At 39.0% G+C, this 25,196-nt stretch overlaps 2 protein-coding genes across 4 annotated transcripts in view; one reads left to right on the top strand and one right to left on the bottom strand.

Moving 5' to 3' along the window:
* Positions 1 to 1,540, bottom strand: part of LIN7A (lin-7 cell polarity scaffold A) — a 47,936-nt gene extending 46,396 nt beyond the window's left edge. For all 3 annotated transcript variants that reach the window (XM_086887842.1, XM_086887841.1, XM_086887843.1), the window contains exon 1: positions 1,003 to 1,540. In XM_086887842.1, the coding sequence (XP_086743968.1) occupies positions 1,003 to 1,282 (280 nt within the window). In that variant the 5' untranslated portion in view covers positions 1,283 to 1,540. The remainder of the gene's footprint in view (positions 1 to 1,002) is intronic.
* LOC147653602 (uncharacterized) lies at positions 1,532 to 23,995 on the top strand. Its single transcript, XM_086887844.1, has 3 exons — positions 1,532 to 2,010; positions 5,522 to 5,620; positions 21,056 to 23,995. The coding sequence occupies exons 1-3, from the start codon at positions 1,673 to 1,675 to the stop codon at positions 21,069 to 21,071; spliced, it is 453 nt and encodes a 150-aa protein (XP_086743970.1). The 5' UTR covers positions 1,532 to 1,672; the 3' UTR covers positions 21,072 to 23,995.
* The last annotated feature ends 1,201 nt before the right edge of the window (positions 23,996 to 25,196 follow it).

Raw genomic sequence — 25,196 nt, 5'->3', positions numbered from 1 at the left:
GGCTTCAATGATGCTTTCAAGAGTACAAGATTTACAGGGAATGGGAGCCTCTTGAAGCCTCTGGGTGTAAGTGAAGAACAAGGACACCTTGGCACTTCAGAATGCTGTACTGGGAGCTGATGGACTCAATGGAGTGGTAGGAGCAAAATTGCTCTCCCTTGTAAGACACAGAAATCTAAATCATAGGATTCTGGTAAACCATGTTACGGGAATAACTGCACTGCAAGGGAGAGAGGTTCAATTTTTACAGCCCGGAGGCAAAAGTTGAATTGTAACTTCAAGATTTCAGCACCCTCTTACGCTACCTGATTGGGGTTACTGACACAGCCTCAAGGCTGCCCAAACACCAACGCTCTCCCCAGCCGGACCGAGTAGCTGTGCATGGGAATACGCAGAACCGTTTTTTTGCATGCGGACGAACGAGTTGCAGTCACGGATCCCTTTCCCGCACACCCGGCGCAAGCCCCCAGAAAGCCGCATTTTGCCGGCAAACGACGCTCTCGTCGAGAGGTTCGGGCTCCCGGACTCTGCCGGAACGGCGCTGCCCCGCCGCCGAGCATCCCCCGCCGAGCCACCTGCGGGGGTGGCGGCGCGGGGCCTCGGCGCCGAGCCACGGCGGGGGGCGCCCACGGGGAGCCCCGCAGGGCGGGGACGGCGCCGAGGAGCGCCTCCGGACCGGAGCGCTGATCGCGGAGCCGCGTCCTGCGCCCGCGGCACCGCCGCGCTGCCGGCGGCGGGACACCTGCCCCATCCCGGCCCCTGCCCGCACAAAGTTTTATCTCCTCCGTTTCAGACCTTCTCCCGCCGCCCACCTGAGCCCCGCGGGGAGGCGCTTCCCCGCTGCCCCCGCCACCGCGGCCCCGGGCACTGCGGGGCCGGAGCGCTTCCGCGGCAGCGGCAGCCGCGTCGGAGCTGCGGGGGCAGACCCGGCGCTTGCTGCGGTGGCCCCCGGGCAGGGCGGGCGGGAAGGCGCGGCCGGGGAGCGGCGGCAGCCGCGCTTACCTCTGTCCAGCGTGAGCGGCTGGACCGCTGTCAGTGTCGCCATGTCTGCGGCGGGGCTGGAGCCCGAGTGACGCGCGGCTCCGGCACCGGCGTGGAGTGCGGGGAAGGGCGGGGAGGAGGCTGGCAGGGAGAGGGGGCGGAGGAGGAGGGTGGCTCCGTGGGAGGAGGAGGCGAGCGGGGCGGAGAAGGTGCCCAAGGGTGGGCGGCTCATCGCGCACGGGCCGCCGCGATGCTGAGGGCGCAGAGCGGCCCGGCGCGGCCCGGCGCGGGCTGCCGGCATCGCTGCTGTGCTGCGGGAGCTCGGCCTGGCGAGCGGCCCGCGCCTCACCGCGCTCGCCCCGGGGCAGAGACCGGGCTCCGCAGGGATGGCAGCAGCCCGGGCCGAGCGCGGAGGGTGGTTCGCTGCCGGTCCCGCCGCCCCGGGGATGCCGCAGCTGCCGGCGAAGGAAGAGAGAGGGGCGAGGGCGGGAGCTCCGCAGCGCCGCGGGGCGGGGAGGACCGGCGGGGCTGGATCCGGCGGCCCGGCCTCGCCTGGGCCGGGGGCGGTGGGCCGGGCCGGGCCTGGGCAGCGGCACGGGGAGCGGTGCGCCTGGATTGAGGCCCTGCTCCGAAGGCTGCCTGCGGGGATGGGAAATTTCCTGGCATTGTGCAGGGCGTTGGGTTAAGGGACATGTCACGTAGCTTTTCACCCTTTTGGATGAACGAAGGCGTCGGCCTCGTCAGCCCAGCCACCCATCACCTCTTTTCTGAGCGCTATGCGCGGCCGGCCGTCCTAAAGAAACCCAGCGCGCACAGCAGCTCTCCACCGCGAGGGGTAGGTCACAGACGCGTGGCGGCCACCTCTTGTCGGTCAGCTGCAGCTTGTGTGAACGTGGAGGCCTCTGTTAAACACCATCCACGAAGGTGGAATTTCACTGGAGTTCTGCGAGGTTTGTCGGCAGCCTTCTGGTTTTTCTGCCCTTGTCGTCCACAAGAAAAAGGAGTGTGGTCAGCTGCCATCCAAAAAAGGTGTGACCGTGTGGTAGAGTTACGCTGAGTTTCTGTTGCCTTCTCTTTGGTGGACCATGGTGTAGAGGAATAAGTGCTTGAATGTCCTTTTTAAAATATTTCCCTGTGTACCACCTGTGCACCTTAGGCTCGTTTGGAATGCTGGGATAAAGGGCAAAGTAGCATTCTCCTCACCCACTATTTTTTCACAGACCACAGAAGACTTGAAAGTACAGTTCAAGGTTGCACATGAATAAAAGCTTTCAGCTGCAAGTGTATATAAGCACTAGTGTAAAAAATTAGGGAAGCTATGGAAAAATTGCCATTAAAAGTTTTCAGAGCAGATTAAAAATAGAGTTTTCTGTTTTAAAATTAGCGGAGTTTAAATAATGTATATATGAGCCACCGACTTCTGATCAACTGAATTCAGCACAAATTTATCTAATTAACAGTAAACATTAGTGTATTTGGTTATCTTGGCAAGAAAATGTTTCAATTAGCTAAAATATAAAAAGTTGAGATATCGTTCCTGGCAAATAGTTTTTAAAATCAAAATTAACATCAGGATTGTTATTGTGTAAATTTTATGTACTTGCATAGCAGCTGGGTTGACATAAAGTGTAATAGCTCCTCAAGTAGTCACGTTACTGTATATTAGATTTATAGTCCCAAACGGAGAAGAAATAAACATTTGAAGCTATAGCAACCTAATGTGACAACATTCAAACGGTTATGACATTTTAAAAAATCTTTAATAAAGATATAGAAGTGAGTTCAAATAAAATTAAGAGCAAGATGCCAAGTAAATTAGCCTACCAAGTTGCTTTCCTTCATAACCCTCAGACTTCTTTTCTTAGAGTGCTATGTTGCAAACAGACATATTGAAGCAAAATTTTCATAGCAATAACTTCTCTACCAATAAATATGTAGCATTAATGCTAAGAATAGGGTGCCTGTGAAAAGCAATAAGGTCCTTCTGGTTTTGTCTTTTATCTGCTGCTGGTCAGATTTTGTGTGCTCCAAGCACTAATTGGCCCTTGGATAGGAGACTTGAATTAAAATATTACTGCACTCAAGGAAGATGAAAAGCAGCATTTGCTGAAATTAAACATTTTCTAATCAGCATAGCTGTACAGTTAGTTCCCAAGAATGTTAAAGACCTAGATGAGAAATACTTTAAGCAGCTGAACTTTTGCAGAAAATTGCAGTTGTACAGCTGAAATTAGCAACTGGAGAAAGAAGGTGGAATGAGGCAGCAGCTCTTGCTTTGCTAAGTCCCAGGAGCAATGAAGGACACTAATAGGAAAAACTGGCAGTCAAAAAAATGAGTACCAGCCAGCCCGCTGTCTTAGAAGGTATATCTTTTTGGACAGGAACAACTGGTCTGACTCTTCAGTCTCGTTGTTTCCTCGGGCTGTATTGGAGCTTTTAATTCAGTACCGCATGCTGTTTACTGAACCAATGAAATTAGACTGAATTAACAGATTTTATATCTGCTGCATGGACTATAAACTAACACTTCTATAACAGATAGTCAGTGGTCAGGTGACAGTGAACAAAGTTGTTTCTGATAAGGTGCCTGAAGACTTTTTGTGGCTACATTTTTAAACAAAATTTAGCTTTTTTTCCCAATACCTAAAATGTGGTCGTAAAGGCTTCCATGGCTATGCTTTTAGATAATACAGATTTTATTATATAAAATAAAGAAATTGCCTGAAAGTGGGTAAACCATGAAAGATGGCATGCAGAGAGTCTGAGAAAGGACCTGGGGAATCTATTTTCACTGGGACACTAGTTCGGCTTTAAGCAAGAGATTAGACTGGGTATTGTCTGGATCCTTTTCAATATAAATTATTCTATGGTTCTCTAGTAAACTGTCTAAATCAATAGTAAGATTTATCTGAATAGCTGGATTCAGTTGTTAGATTTTTTAAAAAATAATGTGTTTTAATCCTGCTGCAAGCAAGCAATGAAGTATGCAAAGGTTACTTCAGGACTGGAGATTGTTTTTGGTAGGGATGTTCTTATGTAGCACATTCAGAGTAAATTCTTTCTGGGATGTTGCCAAAAAGAGAACACAATTTTTGAATATATAAATGAAGAATGGCTAAGAAAAACAGGGAAATGATCTTTCTTCTGTATGTAGCATCCATAGAGCAACTGATTGGAATACTGTGTCCAGATGTGATGTTTGTTTTTCAAGATAAAACATCTTTGTTTAAAAAGTTTTGACATGAGGTTGAAGAACCTTAAGCAAAGTTTATCAAGGAAAAGGGATAAGAAGGAAATGAATCACTGTATGTAGGAAGAGGCATAATATTGGAGGGATTTAAAGTCCTTAAAATTATGGTCTAATGACATAAGGTGATCCCATGACTGGAAATTGAGTAAGCTGTGCTAACTGTTCTGGCTATTAGGGTAATATACAGATCAATTACTTGTGATTGCTTGAAATCTTAACAAAAGCAGAGGTCTTTATAAATGGCTTGCTTTGATGTAACTTCTAAAGAAAATACAATGGCAGTGGTATTCAGGAAGTCAGATGAGATGAGTATGATATGTTACTCTCACGACTTTTATGACCCTTTATCTTCCCTCAAGAACTGGTGCTGCATGGTCCAGAGAATTATTTCTATGCAGCAAAGTGTAATGCAATGTGGAAAAACCCAGCACCACTCTGAATGCCCTCAGTGGCTGCCAGAGTAGCACATCTAAGCTTTGCATGGGATAAGTCATAGAATTATGCAATAATTTTGTGCTGTAAAGGACCTTAAAAATTATCTAGGTCCACCCCCCGCCATGGTGAGGGTCATCTTCCAGTAAAACTGGTTTCTTAAGGCCCCATCCACCCTAGTTTTAAACGCTTCCAGGGATAGAGCATCCATGTTTCTGGGCAACTGTTCCAGTGTCTGACTGTCCTTATAGTGAATAATTTTTTTCTGCTATCTAATCTAAACCTTCCCCCTATCAGTTTGTGCCTTGTACTTCGACACAACTAAAAGCAAAGATTGTGGGAGTGTTGTGAATGCTCAGAGGACTGAGGATTTTTGTCATCACTCAGATTTGGTTTTTGAGTAGCATTTTGCATCTAAAGCGGAAAGCTTCCATTTAAAAAAAAAAAATCCATAGGTTATTTTCCATGCAGTTTCCAGGTAGAACTTGCTATTTGAAAAATTAGATGGTTTAACAGCAGCTTGTTTATTGGATAAAGAGCTGCATTGGTTACTCATAAGAAATGTGAATTAGTGTTTTCTGAGAACTATATGTGTTTCTCACAAGTACAGTTCATTTTGTCCCAAGAGAGCCATGTCATCTCAAATATTTCAGGTGAGCTGGATGCACAGCTACCATGGATGCACAGCTGTGTATAGTTCAGTATTTTTCCACTGTACTACCCTGTACCACAGAACTGCACTTCCCTGCAGGACTCATTTTACATTCTAATATTGTGTAATGGATTAGTTTTTGTAAATTGTGCAATTGCTGTCTTTTTCCCAAACACTGAAATCAATTTGGCATTTTTTTCCCCCAGTTTTTCTAAAGATTTCATTGAAGTTGACAACAGGGAGAACAGGGTCAAGCTTTGCCAAAATTTGCCTTGGAGTACATTGAAATTCAGGTGCTCTGTTCGGTGAGTTTCCACCCATCATCTATAGAATCCTGCAAGTGGATATAGCCTCTTAAAAGATAATCACTGCAAAAGCTAAGAAAAGCAAACCTGTTGCTGGTGGGCCTATGTTTGCTATTGGGGAAAATGGGTTGTGCCTTGGTGGGCACAGTCCCCCCCTTTCTTTTAGGCAGGGAAACAGTTTAAAAGCAGTTATAAATCAGACTATCAATCTATTATTACCTTTGGATACACATGAAATCTGAAACCTGAATCCCTTTTTTATTCTGACTTTATATATTTTGTCTGTATCAAGAATGAGATCATGACTTTGTCAGTACCAAGGACCTTTGAGGAAAGTGTAAATTATCCTTTGCGCAACCATAGATATGTTCAGTTAGTTAGTTAGTTTAATGCCAGTAAAAACTTCACCTGCAAACACTGAACCTGAAATGAAAATATACCCATAATGAATCAATTCACATAGGGTTTTTAGTTATTTGAGCAACTGAACAGAAGTATTGATTTGTTTTCCTCAGAGACCAGCATAATGAATTCTCCACATATGCTCTTTGTCCAGTCTATTAATATACATTTCGGATAGAATTTTTGGATCAATGTGATTTCTTAACAAGAAGCTTTTGAATGGGAAAATCCCCAACCCTAGAAATAAGTGGGTTTGTCCAAAGAAATATGTTAACTGATTGTGCTTTGCTGTGTTTCTCACTGTTTCCCTCAAAACCTCCCTATATATGGAATGACAGAGAAAGAATATGTGGTTGTGAAATAGATACTTACCTTTAAAAAATGTAAAACTGCAGAACATGTAATTTTAAAAAGATTTAGAATTAACAGTGATGAATAGTGATAATTAATAGTGATAGTTTCCAGAAGGTGTATAGTCGATGCTCTATATAACTATGGAGGCATAAGGGAAAAAAAGGAAACGCAAAGACAAATACACACTTGCATAAAATTGCCACAGCTAATTAATTTGGGAGCATGAACAGTGCAACAGATAACATTATGTATCACAGATATTATCCATCATGTATCATATCTGTCTTGTATTTCCTGATAGCCCTGTGTTAATTTTCTTGGGAGATCAGTGACATTATGATATGCATATGAAAATGGGTGGGACCTTGATTTCAAGGAGTTATTGTAATTAACACTGATTTTATTATACTCTGTAAGTACCTTTTTGAAATCATAAAAATTAAAATATGATTAAGAAGCCCTTTTGGGATCTAGAGTGCATTTTCACATTTTAATTGGAAAGTGTAGAAAAGAAAGCTGCTTCTAAAGATGATGTGTGTACAGCTATATGAGTCAGGAGAGCTTTAGGCTGGATATCAGGAAAAAGATATTCACCCAGAGGTTGGGCACTGGAACAGGTTCCCCAGGGCACTGGTCACAGCACCAAACCTGACAGAGTTCAAGAAGTGTTTGGACAACTCTCTGAGGTACATGTGTGACTCTTGGGGTGTCCTGTGCAGGGCCAGAGTTGAACTTGATGGTCCTGAGAGGTCCCTTCCAACTCAGCGTATTCTATGATTTTGCGATTCTACTTAAATACATCTGGGGACCAAAATGTCAGGGCAACTGACTATTCTTGTTGAGAATATAACTTTTTCTTCAGAAGGAAAAAGAAACAAGGGGAAATATGATTAAGTTGCCTTGGTCTGAGAAGTGGTTTGATGGACATCTCTGCACCTCCAATCAGCATCACTTCAGAGCTGATCTGTGTGACATTGTGATCTCCGTGCTCACTGCAATGCAGTTATGCTCACTTGCCAAATTGCTCGATTTCCTTCATCTGCATCCCAGAGGCAAAAGCAGCTTCAGGACTTGTGGGGTTTTAGATGCATACGGATGCTGATATGACTGTGTGTAGTCCTATTAAACTTGTTTGTCTAGAGGCAGTTTGAAGCCTTAGTTCCTGTGCTGGAGAATCTGTAAGGCTAGTCTGGAAAACATCTGGGCATACTCGATCTTTGCTGTCATTGCAGTTAATTAGTGTGAGAATATGTGCCTGAGTCAGTTCAGAATCTAATTAAATGACATATACAATATTTTCTTCCTGGAAGGCCTTCAGGAAAGTATGTACAGATTTAAGGTTATGATTTAAGGTGAGAACTTATTCAGAAGAACACTTCCTCTTGGCAGTATACTACAGCCTTGGAGAGGGATTTTTCACAAGAGCATGTTGTCATAGGACAAGGGAGAATGGCCTCAACCCAAAAGAGGGCAAGTTTAGAGTAGATATAAGGAAGAATTTCTTTACTGTGAAGATGGTGAGCCATTGGCACTGCTTGCCCAGAAAAACTGTGGCTGCCCCATCCCTGGGGGTGTTCAAGGCCAGGCTGGGTGGGGCTTTGAGCAACCTGATCAAATGGGAGGTGTCCCTGCCCGTGCCAGGGGGTGGGTGGGCTGGAACCAGATGAGATAAGGGTCCCTTCCAACTCATACCGTTCTATAATTCTATGATTCTATACTAACAATCAGTATTATCCAACCCACGCTGTTGTTCATCTGCTCAGAGCCCTCAGATGACACCATTCTGGTAAATTTTCTCTTCATTCACATTCAAAGCCATCAACTTTGCTTTAAGTTGACCCATGTTCTTTTCCAGGCCAGAGACCAAATTCTCAATTTTTTTCACTGTAATGACTGCAGCACTGTCAAACGTTTATATCTAACTTTTTAAAGAAAAACTACTTGAAGAAATAGACAATACTGTTGGAATTAACACCACGTCATAGGTGTCTTCTGCTCTGGTTGCTCCACAGCCATTGATGAAGGACAAGGCTCATCCTAGCAGCACTCTTGTCACATCAGCAGCTGTCATCAAATAATGAGCCTCTAGTTTTTTTCCTGCTTTCTGTTTAGTGCTTGTGCTGATGGTCTAGACTATCTCACCTAGGCAGGGTTGCAGTGAGCCTGTAAGTGCCTCATACTGAAGCTCTGTTTGATGGTCCCATCTCTCTGCACTGGCCCAAGAAACCAACTTTCCTTGCTTTGCCTAGCCCAGCAAATTCCCTTCAAGGATACATAGTTAATCGTGCTTGACAAGCAGCCCTTGGAGGTAGTGGCTCTGAGCATAGTTCCTGCTGGGTAGTTGGCAGCTTGCTTCTGATAATTGATGTGAAGGCGGGGACATAGTGACCAGCTCAGGTTTTTACCCTGTGATCTGTTCCCTGCAGAGGCATGGCCATATAAGAATATCCCTAACTAAGGCCTTCTGCTTTACCAGAGTGAGGTAGCAGGATGAGAGGAAGAAATCATCGGAAAAAAGCCATGTCCTTGCTTGATTCTACTCAGCTTAGTTTTTCTGAGTCCAGCTTTGTCCTTTGATTTCAGTAATACTATTTTTTTTTTTTTTGCAATGCCCACCTGTACCCTGGCCAGTATATGCACATCATGTTCTGAATTGCCTAGATGCACTGAGGATCAGCACTAAGGGGTTGATTGTGTATTATATTATGCTAAGACATTCTATTAATATTACAATATATTATATTTATATTATGCTAAGATGTTATGCAAAGAGTCTGCTTCTTCAGGTCTAGCCATGAAGGTAATAAAATTAGCTAAAAAAATCAGTGAAGATACAGCACTGATTTTATTGTAGGGGAATGGATCCTCACAATCCTCAAAAGGATTAATCTGAGGAAAGGCAGAAGAACTGTTGATCTTTATTGTCACCTTTCTTTACAGGGAAAATTTCATACACTGAGAGCAAGCCTTTTAAATCCTGCTTTTGTCCAGCACCTGTCTTGCATTTACACCTGCATTTCACCAATGTAATACATTTAGTTTTCTTTTCCAGGATCCTCTCCACTACATATACCCACTGAATTTTCTGGTAACTACCAGTGAGTACTGGGGGTCCTCTGTTAAAATCATGTCAGGTCCTATATACAGTGGCATGCAGCTACGAGAATCCTGGATTAGACTATAATTAATACTATTATTAATAGTATTAATGCTAAGGCCTATCACTACAGTTCATCCTGTTATATTCCTTTTTATCACTTGATGATATGTTCTAGGAGAGACAGAAGAATTCAGTAAGTCTGAGTGATCAGAATAAGTTTGGGTCTTTACCTCCTGTCTCCTGATCCAGTTTGGCCATGCCAGCTAGGGAATGTCCCCTGATTTTTCCCACTGCTCTGAGTTACTAACCAGAATGGAGCATGAGACCTGTACAATGTCTGTCATTACAAAGGCTGAACTAAATTAGCTTTGCTGAAGCCAAGAGGACTCCATAAGGTTAAACATTTCTGTGTCACATTCTCCGGTGCTGTGTGTGAAACCTGTGCAGGCAGTCAGGCTTTGACTTGATTAGACATCACTAAGATAATGTCAATGGATTTCAGATGGGAGAACTGGGTATTGGAACACCAAACAGCTCAGAAACTCAGCAAGGACAATAGCAAGAGACGGGCACTCATACCAGGAAGACTGTGGGATAGGAATTTGTTTGACTTGTCATTTTTTCTTTTGCTCTCTCCTGCAAAAGGTCTCAATTTTGCAGTTAAATAATTTTTTTTTTCCCTTTTGAAGTGGAACCAAACAGACTATTTTGAACTTGAGTTCTCTGGCAGCAAGAAGGGAAACTCTTTATCTCATAGACAGGCCAGTGAGGGTTTTTAGATCCATTTTGTTTTTCCCCTCCAGAGATACCTGTGGATTCTTAGTATCCATGCAAAAGAAAATCTGGGTTTGTTTTCCTAGGCTGTGAAGGATTTCAAGACTGTCTTTATGTCAAACTACTGAATTTGCCTGTAGTCTGGGATATTTCCAAGAGAACAGGACTGTTACGAACTCCTGTTATTATTTAAGAAGTGCAGGGGATTTTATGATATTGATTCACATTTTTCTTCTGGTGCAGGATTAGAAACATAAGGTGTGGAGCTGAAAAGATCTTCCCCTCTATATCCAGACCTTGCAACACCATTCCCCATCAATTATGTGTGCTTTACACTTTCATTCTATTTAGATGTTGGAGGAGAAGCTTTTCCCAAACACACCGCTTATCTTCCAGGCCAACAATGTGGAAGCATAGCTGGATTTAAGCTCAGCCAACTTAGGCAGCTAAGTAAAGAAAGGAGAACATAGCATATCTGTATGGCAGCCTGAACTCCATGGTCATGCTGAAGGTGAGTGTTCCTGCTTGCAGGGAACACTGCCAGGCAGTGAGAGACAGCAGTCCCGACAGGTCTCTGACAGCTTCTATCTTTGCTGTATGGAAAAATGATGTCTGCTGGCAGGGTAGATCTTTCAGTATTTGCTTTGCTGGAAAGCTGACTGAAACTTTGTTGGGTACAGAGTTTGGGTTTCCAATCCCTGTCTCACACTTGATTGATCTGAGACCTCATTGAACTTGTCCAGGCCTCAATAGGAAGATTAGTGCCATTTCTTCCATTTACATGTGAGCAACCAAGTCAGACAATTTTTCAGGAAGAGACAGGGTTTCCTTGTTTCCTGATGGAGCAATTTCATGTGCTGATTTGAGAGATGGAGCAAGTTAAGCCAAGGGAGAATGATAAAGCTAGTCAAGACTCCAGGATTCAGATGGCTCAGCCATCAAAGTCTCATAAACACTATCCAGATTTATGATTGGACTCAATAATCTTAAAGATCTTTTTCAACCTGAATGACTCTTGACTCTCTATGATGGTGTCTCTAGAGATCGATGTGAAAGTTTGATTCCCGCCCTCTAGTTTCTTTCATTATCACGCTATTATTCCTTGCTTCCTGCACTTCAGTTAAAATACTATGTTTGATACATCCAAAAAACCCAATGCTACCATTCTTAATGCCTGTGTTGGCACTTCTGACAAAAGCTAAAGGCTGTTTACATCTGTAAATCTACTACCAGATATTCAATCATATATTTAAGTGAATTTTGTGTTGTGAGACTGGCCTGCTAGGGGAATTCCTTAATATTAAGTGCAGAAAATGCTTTTTAACTGTGTTTCTACAGAATTCAACCCCTGAGAAATTCAGTCTGAAACTGCTTTCAGTGATACGTGCCAGAATTGAATCTTTGTGTATAACAAATGAATTGCAGTGAGCCATGAAGGATATTTTAGGATCCAGTGCTGCCAGATATTGAGCTGTGCTAATTCTCCGGATAGTGGAGTAGGGGAATGCCTCTGTAGAGAACTCCCAGGCTTTTGAACTTGCATTATTCAAAGCTACTTCTCCTGTTCCCACATGAAAATACAAATTGCATGGAGTGCAGCAAAAGAAAATACAACGGGCATTATTTTCTGGGCTTGCTAAACAAAACAGCATTGTGGGCAAGTGAAGAGGAACAGTTAGCCTTTATGCTGAGGATAGCAAGGACTATTTGAGACATAAATTATTAATTGCATTAATTAGTTTTCAGGGTTAATGTTATTATTCATGGATTAGATTATCATCCACGTGGACAGAAGAGTTGAAGAAATCCAAGAGACTAGGCAAAGCAGAGATGTGTTTTGCCTGTCAGTGGGTTGATAAATATTTCAATACAGAAATGGTCTATACTCTAGGGCAAAGCAAAACTGCAAGTGTTGAGAGTTTCCTAGATAAAGCTTCCATCACCAGCTGTTAGGCATTTTAAAGGCATTACTTCATTTTCTACTAACCACAAAACAAATTGTGGCTGGCACAGGAAGGCATTCTACTTTTGCATCTCTGAGAATTCAAAAAAGAGAAAAATGATTGTTTTCTTCAGACCAAAATGAATGTTGTGGAGTGTGTTTAAGACAAGCTTCAATTATCAAAAAACTGGAATTTAAATATTTCTACCAGTGCAATATCAGGAAACTCCAGGCATTAAATGATATTCATTAGGGACTTGGTTTCATTCTTATCAAACATCATAAACAAAGATGGGTACATTGCAGATTTTAGATGTAGCAATTTAAAGGAGAAAGTGTTCCCACCCCCATTTTCATGAAGACAACTTTCCTAATATAGTTTCGTAATTCCAGGGAGTGGGATAATAAATCAGCTAGAAAACTGGCCTTGTTGCTTAGAGTTTGGGCAGAATATAATTATTGTAAAGCTTTAGAGAACAGATGGCCAGAGATTTCAGAACTGATAAATACCAGCTTTCTGCTTTGGACTGGTTGGTATTAGGCCTAGAGGTTACACTGAGGCTGCTCTGCTTTTTCCTGCAATGTCTGAACCTAGCAGGACTCTTCGGCCTCTCAGGGCTTCCTATAAGGATCCATCCTTGGTCACTCAGCAATCCAGTGGGGTACCACGGCTATCTGGTGACTGGAGAGCACTACTGCACAGGGCTCCAGTACATCACTAGCAAAGAGACAGCTATACCAAGATGAATTTTGCTTACTTTGGGCCTTTGTTTCTATTAGTTATCTTGACAGTTGGCATCACTGTGTCGATGATAGATCATGCTTGATTACAACCTTCTGATTACCCTTTTTTTTTTTTTTTTTTTTCCTGAAAAATATTTAAGGATGAAGAAACACTGAATGAATCCAATTTTTTTAAAAAAAAGTTTGGGTGCAGACAGACTTAAAATAAGGCAGGAGACATCAATAGTAGAGGATGTTTCAATGGAAAAAAATTCTTAGGAAGTACTTCCTTTTCTTTTAGTCCTCTCCAGCTGCAATATTTCAGGCTGTCAGACTTTGGGATATATCAAAAAACATGAATTATACTGCTGTCTTCACCTAGCTTATGGGAAACAAGTAATGTCTGTGTGAACTGCTGTGTTTCATCCTGTCAGCACACTGACAAGGTTCCACAAATGTGGGATTGCTTGGGGAAAAGTTGAGCAAAGATTTCTCTAATTATTTTGGGAGTGCCTGTTAGCAATACATGTTCACTATCTTGGACAATAGCAGACTGACGTGTACCTTTAAAGAATATTTGGTGTTTGTAGCCTTTTAGCACTGGATGACATCTTCTAACATGCAGGTTGTGATAGTAGCTACCTGGATTGATGTGTTTTCTCTTATGCTAGAATGTTTTTTCCACAGGCTAGAGAGATTAATCAAAATCAGAAATTTAAGTCGCTGCTCCCTTTAACCACTTAGAGGATTAGAAAAGACAGCAACAAAGACATCAATTATTAGATCATAATTTACCTTATTGTGTCCAGAATAGCTAACCTGAAAGAAAATGCCATTTATTTTTCAGTAACACACAACATAATTTATACATTGCATTTGAAGTATGTGAACTTCAGTGATAAGTTAACATAAATATTCAGCATTTGAGTCAGTAATCATGAAAGGAACAAACTCTTTGTCCTTATCTTTCATTGCCTGTAATCATTTCTCCTTGCTAGGTGAGTGACTGTTGCTATTCTTGGTGATTGGCAGAGCAGTCTGTGAAGCTGACTGTCAGCAAAATGACACGAATTATGTTATCACTTCTCCCTTTCATATAGACTGCTTCATCATTTGTATCTTAGTTTCAAATGTTATTAGGCCTGATGTTGTTCTTCTCCAGATCTTGAAGAAAGAGACTTTTTTACTTTGTCACACTATATAACAATGTTTTCTCCCTTAATATAGGGAGATTATAAAAAAAATCTTTGAAATATATTTATCTAAGTAATAAAAGTGATTTCTTTTATTAGTAAAAGTCATAAATTATGAAAAATATGTGAGAATATTTTCTCACACATCTAATTTATTGAAATTATTATATTATTATTATATATTATTTATAATATATATTATACAATACTTATGTATATTATATATTATATAATTATATTATTATTATATTATTTAATGAAATAACACCATATTTCATTTTTACGGCTTGCTAACTTTTCCTTAGTTTTCAGAACCTCAATGACTTTTAGGGTCAAAGTTACTGCTTTCCATTGTTTTAGTCAGTTCTGGAAGTTTGGTAGCTTTACTTTCTCTTATTCATTGCGCTTTGGTTCTTCTAAATCCTGACTGGCAATTGAGTTCTTGTTATGAAGGAGCAAAACATTATCTCCTCATTGGTCCTATTTCCATTATTTCCTCATAACAAGTAGCTGTATTAATTATTCTGGTGGTTTTAATATTTTGTATTTCAAATGAATTCTTCATTGAACTATTCCATTACCAAAGTATTTAATTTTTAAAAGTAAAGGAAATAGTAATATAAAACCCTTGTATGCTGCCTCTATTTAATATTCAGATCCTGCCTGATCATTTCCTGTCAGAATTTATTAAAATATTTAAAATAAGTGACTTTTTAAAAGTTTTTTATTAATATAATCAAAGCAAAGTAACAAAGATCTGAATAGAAACATTCTGATAACAGGAAATTTTCTGATAAGAGGATGAGTGCTATGTATACTTGAAAACCCTGAATAAATTGCCAGTAATGTTATCTTCTCTTGAATACATCCAAATTTTGTATTCTATCAGACATTTGTCACTTATAAAACTAATGTAATGAAGAACATCAGTTCACCACTGAGAGATTGAAGCAGTATGTATTTAAAAAGAAAATATTAACAGCTGATTCTGAAATATATAAAAATACAGTTTTATCCATTGCTATATTTACTGACACATTGCCAATGAAATTTTATCATATTGATCTAAATATGATCAGAACCAGTAAAGCATTTTTGAGGGTTCCAAAGGTACCTCTCAGTTTAGATGTTTGCAGATAGCAGGAACACCTTGAAACCATGACCCATCATTTGAGGATGGTTGCATTTGAGTACATATGACCATTTTCCTGGGCATTTATTAAATAGCATAGATGCCTGACAGCAGTCCTCAAAGAAAAAAAAGCCCTAGTGTTGTTTTTTTTTTCAGATCACTTTCTTCCTGAGAATTGCATAAAGCTCACAGGTTTGGTAGTTGTTTGTGGGAAGTGTTAAGCTTTCCTTTTAGACAAGTTATATATTATTTTACTCATTTTTTTACAAGATAATCATGCTACCCTTTAAAAATTGTGTCCAAGAATTACTAAGAGTAACCCTAGTAAAAAAGAAAATATATTCAAACTCAAGTTAGTACGTGATTTTAAAGATCAGCAGAAAAAAAAAAATAAATTTGCAGGTCTCTTGAAGATCATTTCTTGAAGTTCAAGAAGCATGGTTAAATAGAAACAGGTGCTGGAGAATGGATGTATCTGCAGATGATTTAAGTAGTTACTGGCATGAGTCTTCTCTGAAATTAGGAAATCCAAGAGGTACATGTCAGGAAAAATGTCTTTAGAGAAGGAGAGAGGAGACAAGGGAAATTATATGCATGGTTGGCATGACCACTGGGTAAGAAAATAAAATTACTTCTCCAGATAGGAAGAGATTTACAAGGACCATAGCTGTCTGTCAGATGAGAACTTAATAGCGTAAGTGAAAGTTCAAACAGTGAAAAGTACAGCATTGAATTATTTAACAAAAACTATGGTAACAAAGAGCAAGCTGAGACTCTGCATGAAATACTAAAGGTAACGTAAATGGGGCCCTCTGAAAATCTCTTTCCAGTAGGAAACATAGATGTGTACATACACGCATTTGCATGGAACAGCTGAATATACCATACAGTCTGCTTTATTAAATTAATTGCTGTTACTATATTTAGTACAGTAATTGAAAAAGAAATTTGGAAATGCTGGTCCTGAGATGCAGAAATAGCAAAACACCTACAGAAAATTATGGTATATGTTTGATATGGGCACATTTCTCCTCTAGTCAGCAATGGTGAGGACACAGATTGGAGTGTTGTTTCCAGTTCTGGGCTTTCTAGTAGGAAAGAGATATGGATATACTGGAGAGAGTCCAGTGAAGGGTTGCTGTGATTAAAGGACTGGAGCATCTCTCCTACAAGAGAAAGGCTAAGGCTTTTCAGCTTGAAGAAAAGGCAGTTGAAGGGAAACTGTTCACAATGGTAGGATGTAATGAGGTGAAAAAACAGAGTTGTTTTTCATTGATTTATGGTGACGAGATCAGAGGCAACCTGAAGCACAGGAGGTTCCCTGTGAACATCAGGAAACGATACTTTACTTTGAGGATGACTGAGCTGCCCAGAGGGGTTGTGTAGTCTCCATCCTTGGAGATATTTGAAAACCATCTGGAGATGGTCCTGGGCAACCAGCTCTAGGTGGCCCTGATTGAAGTAGGGTGCTGGATCAGGTGCCCCCCACACATCCCTTCCAACTTCAACCAGCCTGTGATTCTACCAGTTTAGCATAGGTATAGGTGCATATCTGTTTTTCATATATTCCCCTGTAGACTATGTTATTAGAACTGCTAGTGCCAGTTTCTCTAGTTTTGCACTGCTGAGGACACAAAGGACACTCTAGGGAAGACATCACAACTAGTAGTCATGAATTATGAAGAGGATAAAGTGTAATTTAATGCATACACTAGGAGTGTTTTGAAGGACATTTACATGTGATTGCATGAGAGAGCAAGTAAGAGGAGAAATGTGTGCTATTTTTAACTTTCTAAACAAGGCAAATAAAAAAATCATATTAGACAATAATAAAATCATTGCATTATGAGACATCTGTTCGGAAAAAAATGTTCTTCATACAGCCAACTGTCTCACTGATTTGTCATCTAACCTTTAAATAACTAGAAATGTTATTTTCAGCAATAGGCTTCTAAAGTCCATGAGGCCCTCGGAAACCATGGTAATTTTCCTGAAGTGTGAAAGAGACACACCTAACTGTCTGTCTTTAACACGCATTTGCATGTCTAATTTGTCTTGCATTGTGCTTAGATTTCACTCTGCTGGAGTGGCAAAGGGTCAAAACTAAGTGTATTTTGGAAGAAAGATTTTAAAGTTGGTCTGGCAACTCAATTAAATTCTCTCAGCTTCTGAGAAATAGGCTCAGCCTGATCCCAAAAGCTCCATTTCAATCTTTTGATTAGCAGAGCTTGAAAGCACCTCTTGGCTAGCAAATTAAGCCACCATGGAGAAAACTTTGCATTCTGACTCATAAAGGCTCTTTGCAAGTATCACTAGCAAGCTTTGGAATAAATCCTTCCTTCAGTTTTTTTTGTAACATTTTTTTTATCCCAGTAAGTACTTAGCATAGCAAGACTTTTTTTTATACTGAATCAGTTGTTTGATGGGCATCATTTCCTATGGGAAACAACTATATTGCTATACCTGGTCAGCACTAGAAAGGTTAGTTTTCAACATCTGTTTTTTTTCCATTTGTGGTACAGAACAACTTCAAATCTGCTGACCTGATTAGTGCCAGGAGACCTAAATACTGCACAGCAGACTTGTGCCATGGGCAACACTATTTATGGCACAGAGTGTTTAGAAACTTAATATCATCAAGCACAATAAAATAATATAATGAACACAATTAAAGGTGAATGCTGTATGACTGAAAGATTGGCAGACATAATTAAACACAGGCAGATTCCTGCCTGCTTCATTATTTTCTATGCAACTTTTAAATCATATGGAAAAATACATTTCTGCTTAAAAATACTCCTCTTCATTGCAAATCCGAGGGCAACTGCAAGTTTTGGGTAACAGAGAAGGAAACAGTTCTGTAGATAAACAGCATTCTTAATATTTATTTAATGGAGGAAGAGTAAAGTAGTAAATGAAAAAAAAGCTACTCTTGAAAATAAAGCACTAGTTTTGTGCTGGGAGTTATGAATTTAATTAATTTCCTGTCAGGATTTTATTTTTGTAGTAGTCATTTTTACTCATGAGTGGGTGGCTCTTAAGATGAATAGCTGAAACAATTTAACTGAGAACCTTAGAGCTGTGGAAATTCAATTGTATACTGCAGAAGAATTTGATAGCTAGCAAGAGTTGACTAAAAGTGCTGTTTTGACACACAGTGCCTTTGGATTCAGGATAGTCAATTTTCTTATATAGTGAGTGACTTGTTCTAAAGCAAAAACTAGAAAAAGATCACATGGAGGTGGTAGTCCAGTACAGGTTAGCTGCTTTTGATGCTGTAATTTTCTATGCAAATTGTCTTTGCTGACCTGTGTGGTCAGGAAGATGGGGTTGTGGTCTATCATGAGTAGTGATGTGAACCATCATGTTATGCATTCATGTTGGGTGACTGCAATAGGAAAGGAAAATGGTGGTCTTGGTTGGTAGTCAAGGGATAAGAAAAAATGAAACACATAGGAAAAAATAATTACATATACTCACACTTAGAGCACCTTAATCTTCCTTTTTGAGAGGCTGGAATGACCTTTTAATAGGAGATGTGTCAGGTGGACAGGTGCTAATAATAAGACCCTAGACCCCACTCATACTGGACATACTTGTGTGCTGCCAAAGTAAACAAAAGGGAGCAAGAAAGCAGCCTTGTCTTCTAGTCTTCCAGGAGAGACAGAGGAGTTCCCTACAACTTGCTCAGAGGTTCTTCTGGTCTTCATTTCCCATATTGCTTGTATTCATCCTTTCTTTTTATGTGTTCCTAGTTCACAATCACAATATTTTTAAAATATAGCTCAAGATTTAAAAATCCTCATTATAGAAAAAAAAATCCAGATAAAATAATTTTGTTTACTTTTTTTTGTCAAATTCAACAGTCATAATATATTTCTTGTCTCTCTTCTTTTAGAGTATCCCTTATACTTTTGCTCTATATTTTCTCAAGCCTATTTATTATTGACTGCTTTCAAGATGTAACTGTGTTTGTATAGGCATTGAACAGACAAGAATGACAGAACTTTTTATATGATCTGTTCATGCTGTTTCCTTAAACTTTTCTCTCTGTCCATGCTGTAGACATGTGGCACCCAAGACTTTAGGTTTTGAGACTCAAAACAGAGCTCAGTTAAATGGAAAAGTACAAAAGTAAAAAGCAAAAGGAATTAGAGGTTAGTAAGAGATGACTAACAATGAGTTTGATTTGTGACAATTCAAACTGGGGAAATCTGTGAAACAAAAAATATTTTTGAAGTTCAGTCTAAGATCTAAAACCAGAGAAGAAATCCTTTATCTGAGAAATCTCTGTTTTCACTAAAGGAATGCAGAGTTTTGTGCTTACTGGACATCTCTGAAACAGAATTCATAAAATAATTTGGAAGTTTGGAAGACTGATAGGTTGACATGCAGATAACTTTGCACTGAAACAGAATTTTTAAATGAGCTCCATATTTGCAGTCACAGAAATAAAGTGATAACCATTAAATCTGGTTGTCAGAAGTCAAAAATAAGATGGAGGGTATTTTCTGATAGTAATTGGGCCTTCTGAACTCACAGCACGACTAGTAAAAACTGAATTAAAGTGGTAATTGCTGTCCTTGAAAATGATCCAAAACAGTCAGATATTTGAAGCACGAGAGAAAGATATATTGTCACTATCTGAGGCAAACTCTGGTATATGACACCCCTTTGTGCCCTTTAATCTGTATGATTAAAGATTCTTATAATTTGAAATAGTCATGAAAGTAATTGCTATGGAACAAGAAATTTCATGCAAAATTTTAAATTTCCTCCATTTATATATTTTTTATAGCTACATATGGAATTTATGATCTGTGATGTTCCTTTCTTAGGAACTGTTGGACCCAGAAGTAAGGAAATACTATCTCTGAACAAAACAACTTTTATTATTTCAGGAATCTGTGTGACATTAGCATTCTTTTGGAGCTTTTCACTCTGAAGCAATCTTCAGAAGTCCTTGATATTAAATAGCTTGATGGGTCCAGATCATTAAAAGGACTTCTGGTGGGATAGAAGCACCCAACCATTTTGTAGCTGAAAAAATGTACCTGTATCATTGTAGATTTGTCTAGAAAAATGGATGAATAAACATTTCTTGTGAGGTAGTGGGTTATCTAACATTTAGCAGCAGTGCAGCTTCTCCCTTTAGTACATTAACAAGGAATATTATATTTTTTTGCTCATGGTTGTACTTCCTATCTAGGCTGATGTCATAATGGTACCTTAGATTGACAATATTCCCTGAACAGCTGAAGAAAGGGAGGTTTGCTGCCCTGAATGGGCACTGCTTAAAATATTTCTTACCACATGCAGGCTGAGGACCAGGCACAACTGAGCTTAATGAGAGTCTTTCTAAGAGTATACACTGCAAGCTGAAAAGAAGTGTGTAAGAGAAATTTTAGGAACTAGTGGGTATTTTGCTGATGGTCTTCTTGAGCTTCTCATCTCTGCATCACCTACAGAGCTCCATTTTCCTTTCCTATTTCAATGAGAGAACAGAGCGATCTTGATTGAGTTATAAAACCTTGTAGCTCTACATCTGTGTGGCAGAGCTTGAGAGCTTTAAAAGATAATGTTAGCTTGAGATGCTTGAAGTGAAAATACCAATTGTTTAATTTTCTTTTAACTTCAAAATAAATGAATGTCATTTAGTCAGTTCCCTTTCAACACTCCTTATATCATTACTACATCATAGAATCTTCTGTGAAAAGACTGAGATTCTTTTTGATTTGTATTTTCATGTTTGAAATTATTTTTTTTTCAGCCAGGGAATGAAAATTCAATACTTTCTTGTTTGTTTGTTTTGCAGAAACTTGCTTTCCTGATCATCTTCTAGCATGATGCCAGAGATCACCTAAGGGTTATCTTAGCACTGCAAATATATTTAGTTGTTTGAGTTTTGGTAAAATCAGCAAACAGAATATAGAAACAGCAGATTGAAGTAGCTCAACTTACTGTGTTTTTGAGTGAAAGATACTATTCTGGCCTTGAATTTTATTATTAAAAATACCCCATATGTATGAGTCTGCCACTTTTGCATAAATCCCACAGAACAGAAATAACAATAAATATATTAGACTTGCATTCCACCCCACATTAGCTACCAAAATTCTTTTTTGAGTTTGTGCTACTGCTTCTGTCCAAACATTCCCTTTATTCACTCTGTACTTGATATCTTCATGCTGAAACAAACTGAAGCTGTTCATGGAAAGCCTCCACAATGAAACATGAATAGATATGGAAGGAGAAAAGCTGTTACAGTTCCATTTTCTCCTTTTCCAGCTGAGAAGATCTACAAGCAATATTTGTTGGTGCTATTACAGATATTTAGGTTCAAAACAGCCTATCTTGCTTTTCCTGTTTTTCTGCCTTATAATTTTGTTTTTACTAACTTGTATTCCTGCATGGGCAACAGTGATACTGAGGATGCAAAATGTTTTCTGCTTTAAAGCCTGATTTCATGTAATGATTTTGTGACTCATTAGCTATTGAGTTCTAATTTTCTATTTCTGGTTTCTAAGCAAAGAAGGATGTCAGTCTGGGTTGAAGCAACTCAATTATTTTTCGAGTGAACACCATGTATAATAAAATACTGTCCCAAAATATAAAAGTGCTTCTAGTTTTCAACAGATGCTGCTGGGGGAGACTAATGTCCTATCACAGTGTGAGTATGATATGTATAAGACTGCTTAAAATACAGACATAAGCTTTCTTTTGGGGTTCTTTAACAAAACTGGACATTCCTGCCTAAGGAGTGTTACAGTTGAGAGGTATATGAAGCAAGGTGAACAGTGCTGGTCCCCAGCTAACTATAATTTCATCATGCTGCTCTACAGAGCTGGAGGAAAGGGTTCCTTGTGTTGTTACCTACTGCATGTAACAGAAAGAGCTTTCAGATTACAAGCAGAAGGCAGCCCTTTTATTGCTAAATTTTTCATTAGTCATGGAGCTAATGGTGATGTGTAGGTGTGTGGATGGGCAGAACTGAAATGAAGTATCAAAAAACATGCTGTGAAAGAGCCATGTGAAATATCATAGGACTTTTTCTGTCCAGGAAAAAAATTGTTCTTTTGAAGGGGAGAGAATAAAATGGATCCTTATTAGGATATATATTTTAATATTCACACCTGTTATGTATCTTTATGCTCTGAGAGTGTACATGGAAGCATGTAAGTAACTGACTTACACTACCCATTCTCTTTTACAGTTCTAACAGCTTGCTTTCTTTCCTTTATCTTTGAATTATATAATCTACACCTTTTAGTAGTTCTTTATATGGCACTCTGCATTAATCTCTAATATCTTTTGATGCTGTTGATATTGCAGGTGAAGGTGTATGATTTAACTCAATGCTGTTTCATTCCTAGGGGTTTTTTTCATTATTTTCTATATGTTTTTGTACATGTGCATACAGTACACGCTGGCCTTGTTTCCTGATTCTACTAGTACTAAAGATATGCTGCAGGACCCTTACCACTAGACTCAGGCAACTAAACAAACAAACAAACAGCTATTCCATTCCTTATTTCACATTGCAATGGATTATAGAAATGCACATGCTATTTTTCCATTTTATCTTTGTTTTTTGGCACTTTCTTCAGCAGCAGAAGTTTGGTGGCTAATACAAATAATTTGCACACAATAAGTAGAAACTTTAAACCTGTTTCTGTTTATTCTCTCAGCAGAACTACAGAAATTGCTGTACAAATCCACATTTCCTTGGTTTGACATAAAGATTTGCCTTGTATTTTGCAAAATTACAGAGATGTCATTTCTTATGAATTTATTTATTGCGGTATCTAACAGTCTCTGAGTGGTAAACAGAGAACCTGTATTCTGAACCTGAAAAACAAGAATAACATTTGCAATTCTGTTACCAGGACTGATTGCTTTTATGTGCATCTGTACCCATTCTTAGACTCCTGAAAAGACAGAAAATTAATGAAGCTTGAGATGTTAAGAAAACACGTGAATTCTTTCTTAGTCCAGCTGAATACTTATTTTGATTTCATTTTTTGTCACTACAAAACAAAAAGAAAAAATGAACATTTCTGAATCCTTTACCCTATTGCAATAAAAACACTGGGCAAAAGTGATAAATAAAAAAGTGGGATTTCTTATTTTTCTCTACAGACAGGGAAGGCAATCCTATATATTTGTCTGTTGATATAAAGGCACTGTAGGTAAAGGTCTCTCTTTCCTAGGTGATGTTTACTTACCTAGGTTTATGCTTCATGAGAGCATTATGAGTAGAAGGCTGTGACAGGTTTTGAATAGTTGGCTTGGGTGCTCTCATGGAGCATTATTTTGATAAAACTAGAGAAAAAGTCTGAAATCAACAACACAAAACTCATTGTATTTGAGGAGTTAGATCTTAGCCAGGCCATGTTTGCTGTGTGGAGTCCTGTGTTTAAGCATGAGCAGCTGCTGTAAGGGAATTTGCTGGAGTGGCCCATATGGGTCTGTTCTGTATGCTGTGGATGTTATAGCAGAGATAACAGTCCAGCCTGTCAGGAGATGATGCATAGCTTTACTTGTTACACAGAATTTAAAGCATTACAGCAGAGAAGGGAGAAGGAGCATATCCACAGATGGGATCTGCAGAATGTGCTGGGGGACAATCCATCTGTAGTCTGTTTGATGCTGTATGAAACTGTGCTTCCCAGTACCTGAAGGCATGCAAGATTTACTTGCTATCTGTATAAATCTTTGTACTCTATGTTATTAAACCAGCTATGTTAGTATGAAATTTTTGTTGGGCCTTTTTTACTGAGATCCACCAAAAACCCCTTCACTCTCTTCCTTCACCACCCGTTGTGCAGAATGTTCACATTTGTAAAGTATGAATTCTCTAAAACAAAATTCTACTTTAAAATGGAGAATGGAAAATAATTGACCAAGGACCTTACAAAAGAATCAGACTATGAATTACTGTATGAAATTGATTCAGAGAAGGGAAAAAGAGACATTGATGATAAATATTTGGTGCTGTTTCATACAACAAAAATCAAGAGGGTCAGTTTTTGTTGATGAGTGTTTAGAAGTCATGGGTGATTCAGAAGAAATTAACTACTGCAGCTCTATCCCAGAGAAATTTTTAGAAGATATTGTTTGGACCTGAAAAATATTTCTGCTACATTGTTCTCATAAAATAAGGCAAAAAACATAAATTGCTAGAAAAGGAGAAACTCAAATAGGGCATCTTGCTATTTTTTTCTGATGACCTGAAATAAAACTTTTCACACTCATTTCTGCATGAAAGAACATGGACAGAATGCAGCATAGGAATTTATAATTGGGACAAATAAGTCAACATAAAAACAAGAATTAGAAAAAAAAGAGAAGAATTTATATGACTGAATAGAAATGAAATACAATGTTATGAAGTCAGTTTGCATTGCTTTTCCTTTTTTTAATTATTTGAGAAAATATTCTTATATAATTTCAATATTAGTTTTCTTCTAAGTCTTTCTGGATAATGGATTATATTTTAGAAATAAGCCAAGGCTATTTTTAAAATTTTGATTTGGTTACTTCTTTAATGGTGCATTATATTAAAAATATCCACTGAACTACATTAAAATGGCAATATTTTTTAAAAAATTATTATACTGTTAACTTAGAGAAAAATAACTTCATTTTTAAGGTTGGAGTTTTAATAAATCTGTGTATAAGTGGCAGCAATATCAAAACAGCAAACCACTCCATTGTTAGAAACACTTCAAGAATTCCAAATGAGAAAATCTATGTCTCAGAGTTTTTATTATTTTTAAATTCAAATAAATTAAACTATAATTAAAGATGTGTAATTTGTTGACACTTTTTTTTTCAAAATTAGTATGGTATCTAAATGAAAATCTTAAATAATGCCTGGTATTAGCAATAACATCATTTTTTAATAAGGAGAATGCTGATTATACTTGTACTGCTTTGGTATATATAACGCTAGT

The sequence above is a fragment of the Cyanistes caeruleus genome, chromosome 4, assembly GCF_971803275.1.
Source record: "Cyanistes caeruleus chromosome 4, bCyaCae1.hap1.1, whole genome shotgun sequence".
NCBI classification, from domain to species: domain Eukaryota; kingdom Metazoa; phylum Chordata; class Aves; order Passeriformes; family Paridae; genus Cyanistes; species Cyanistes caeruleus.
This window is presented reverse-complemented; position numbering and strand designations above follow the sequence as displayed.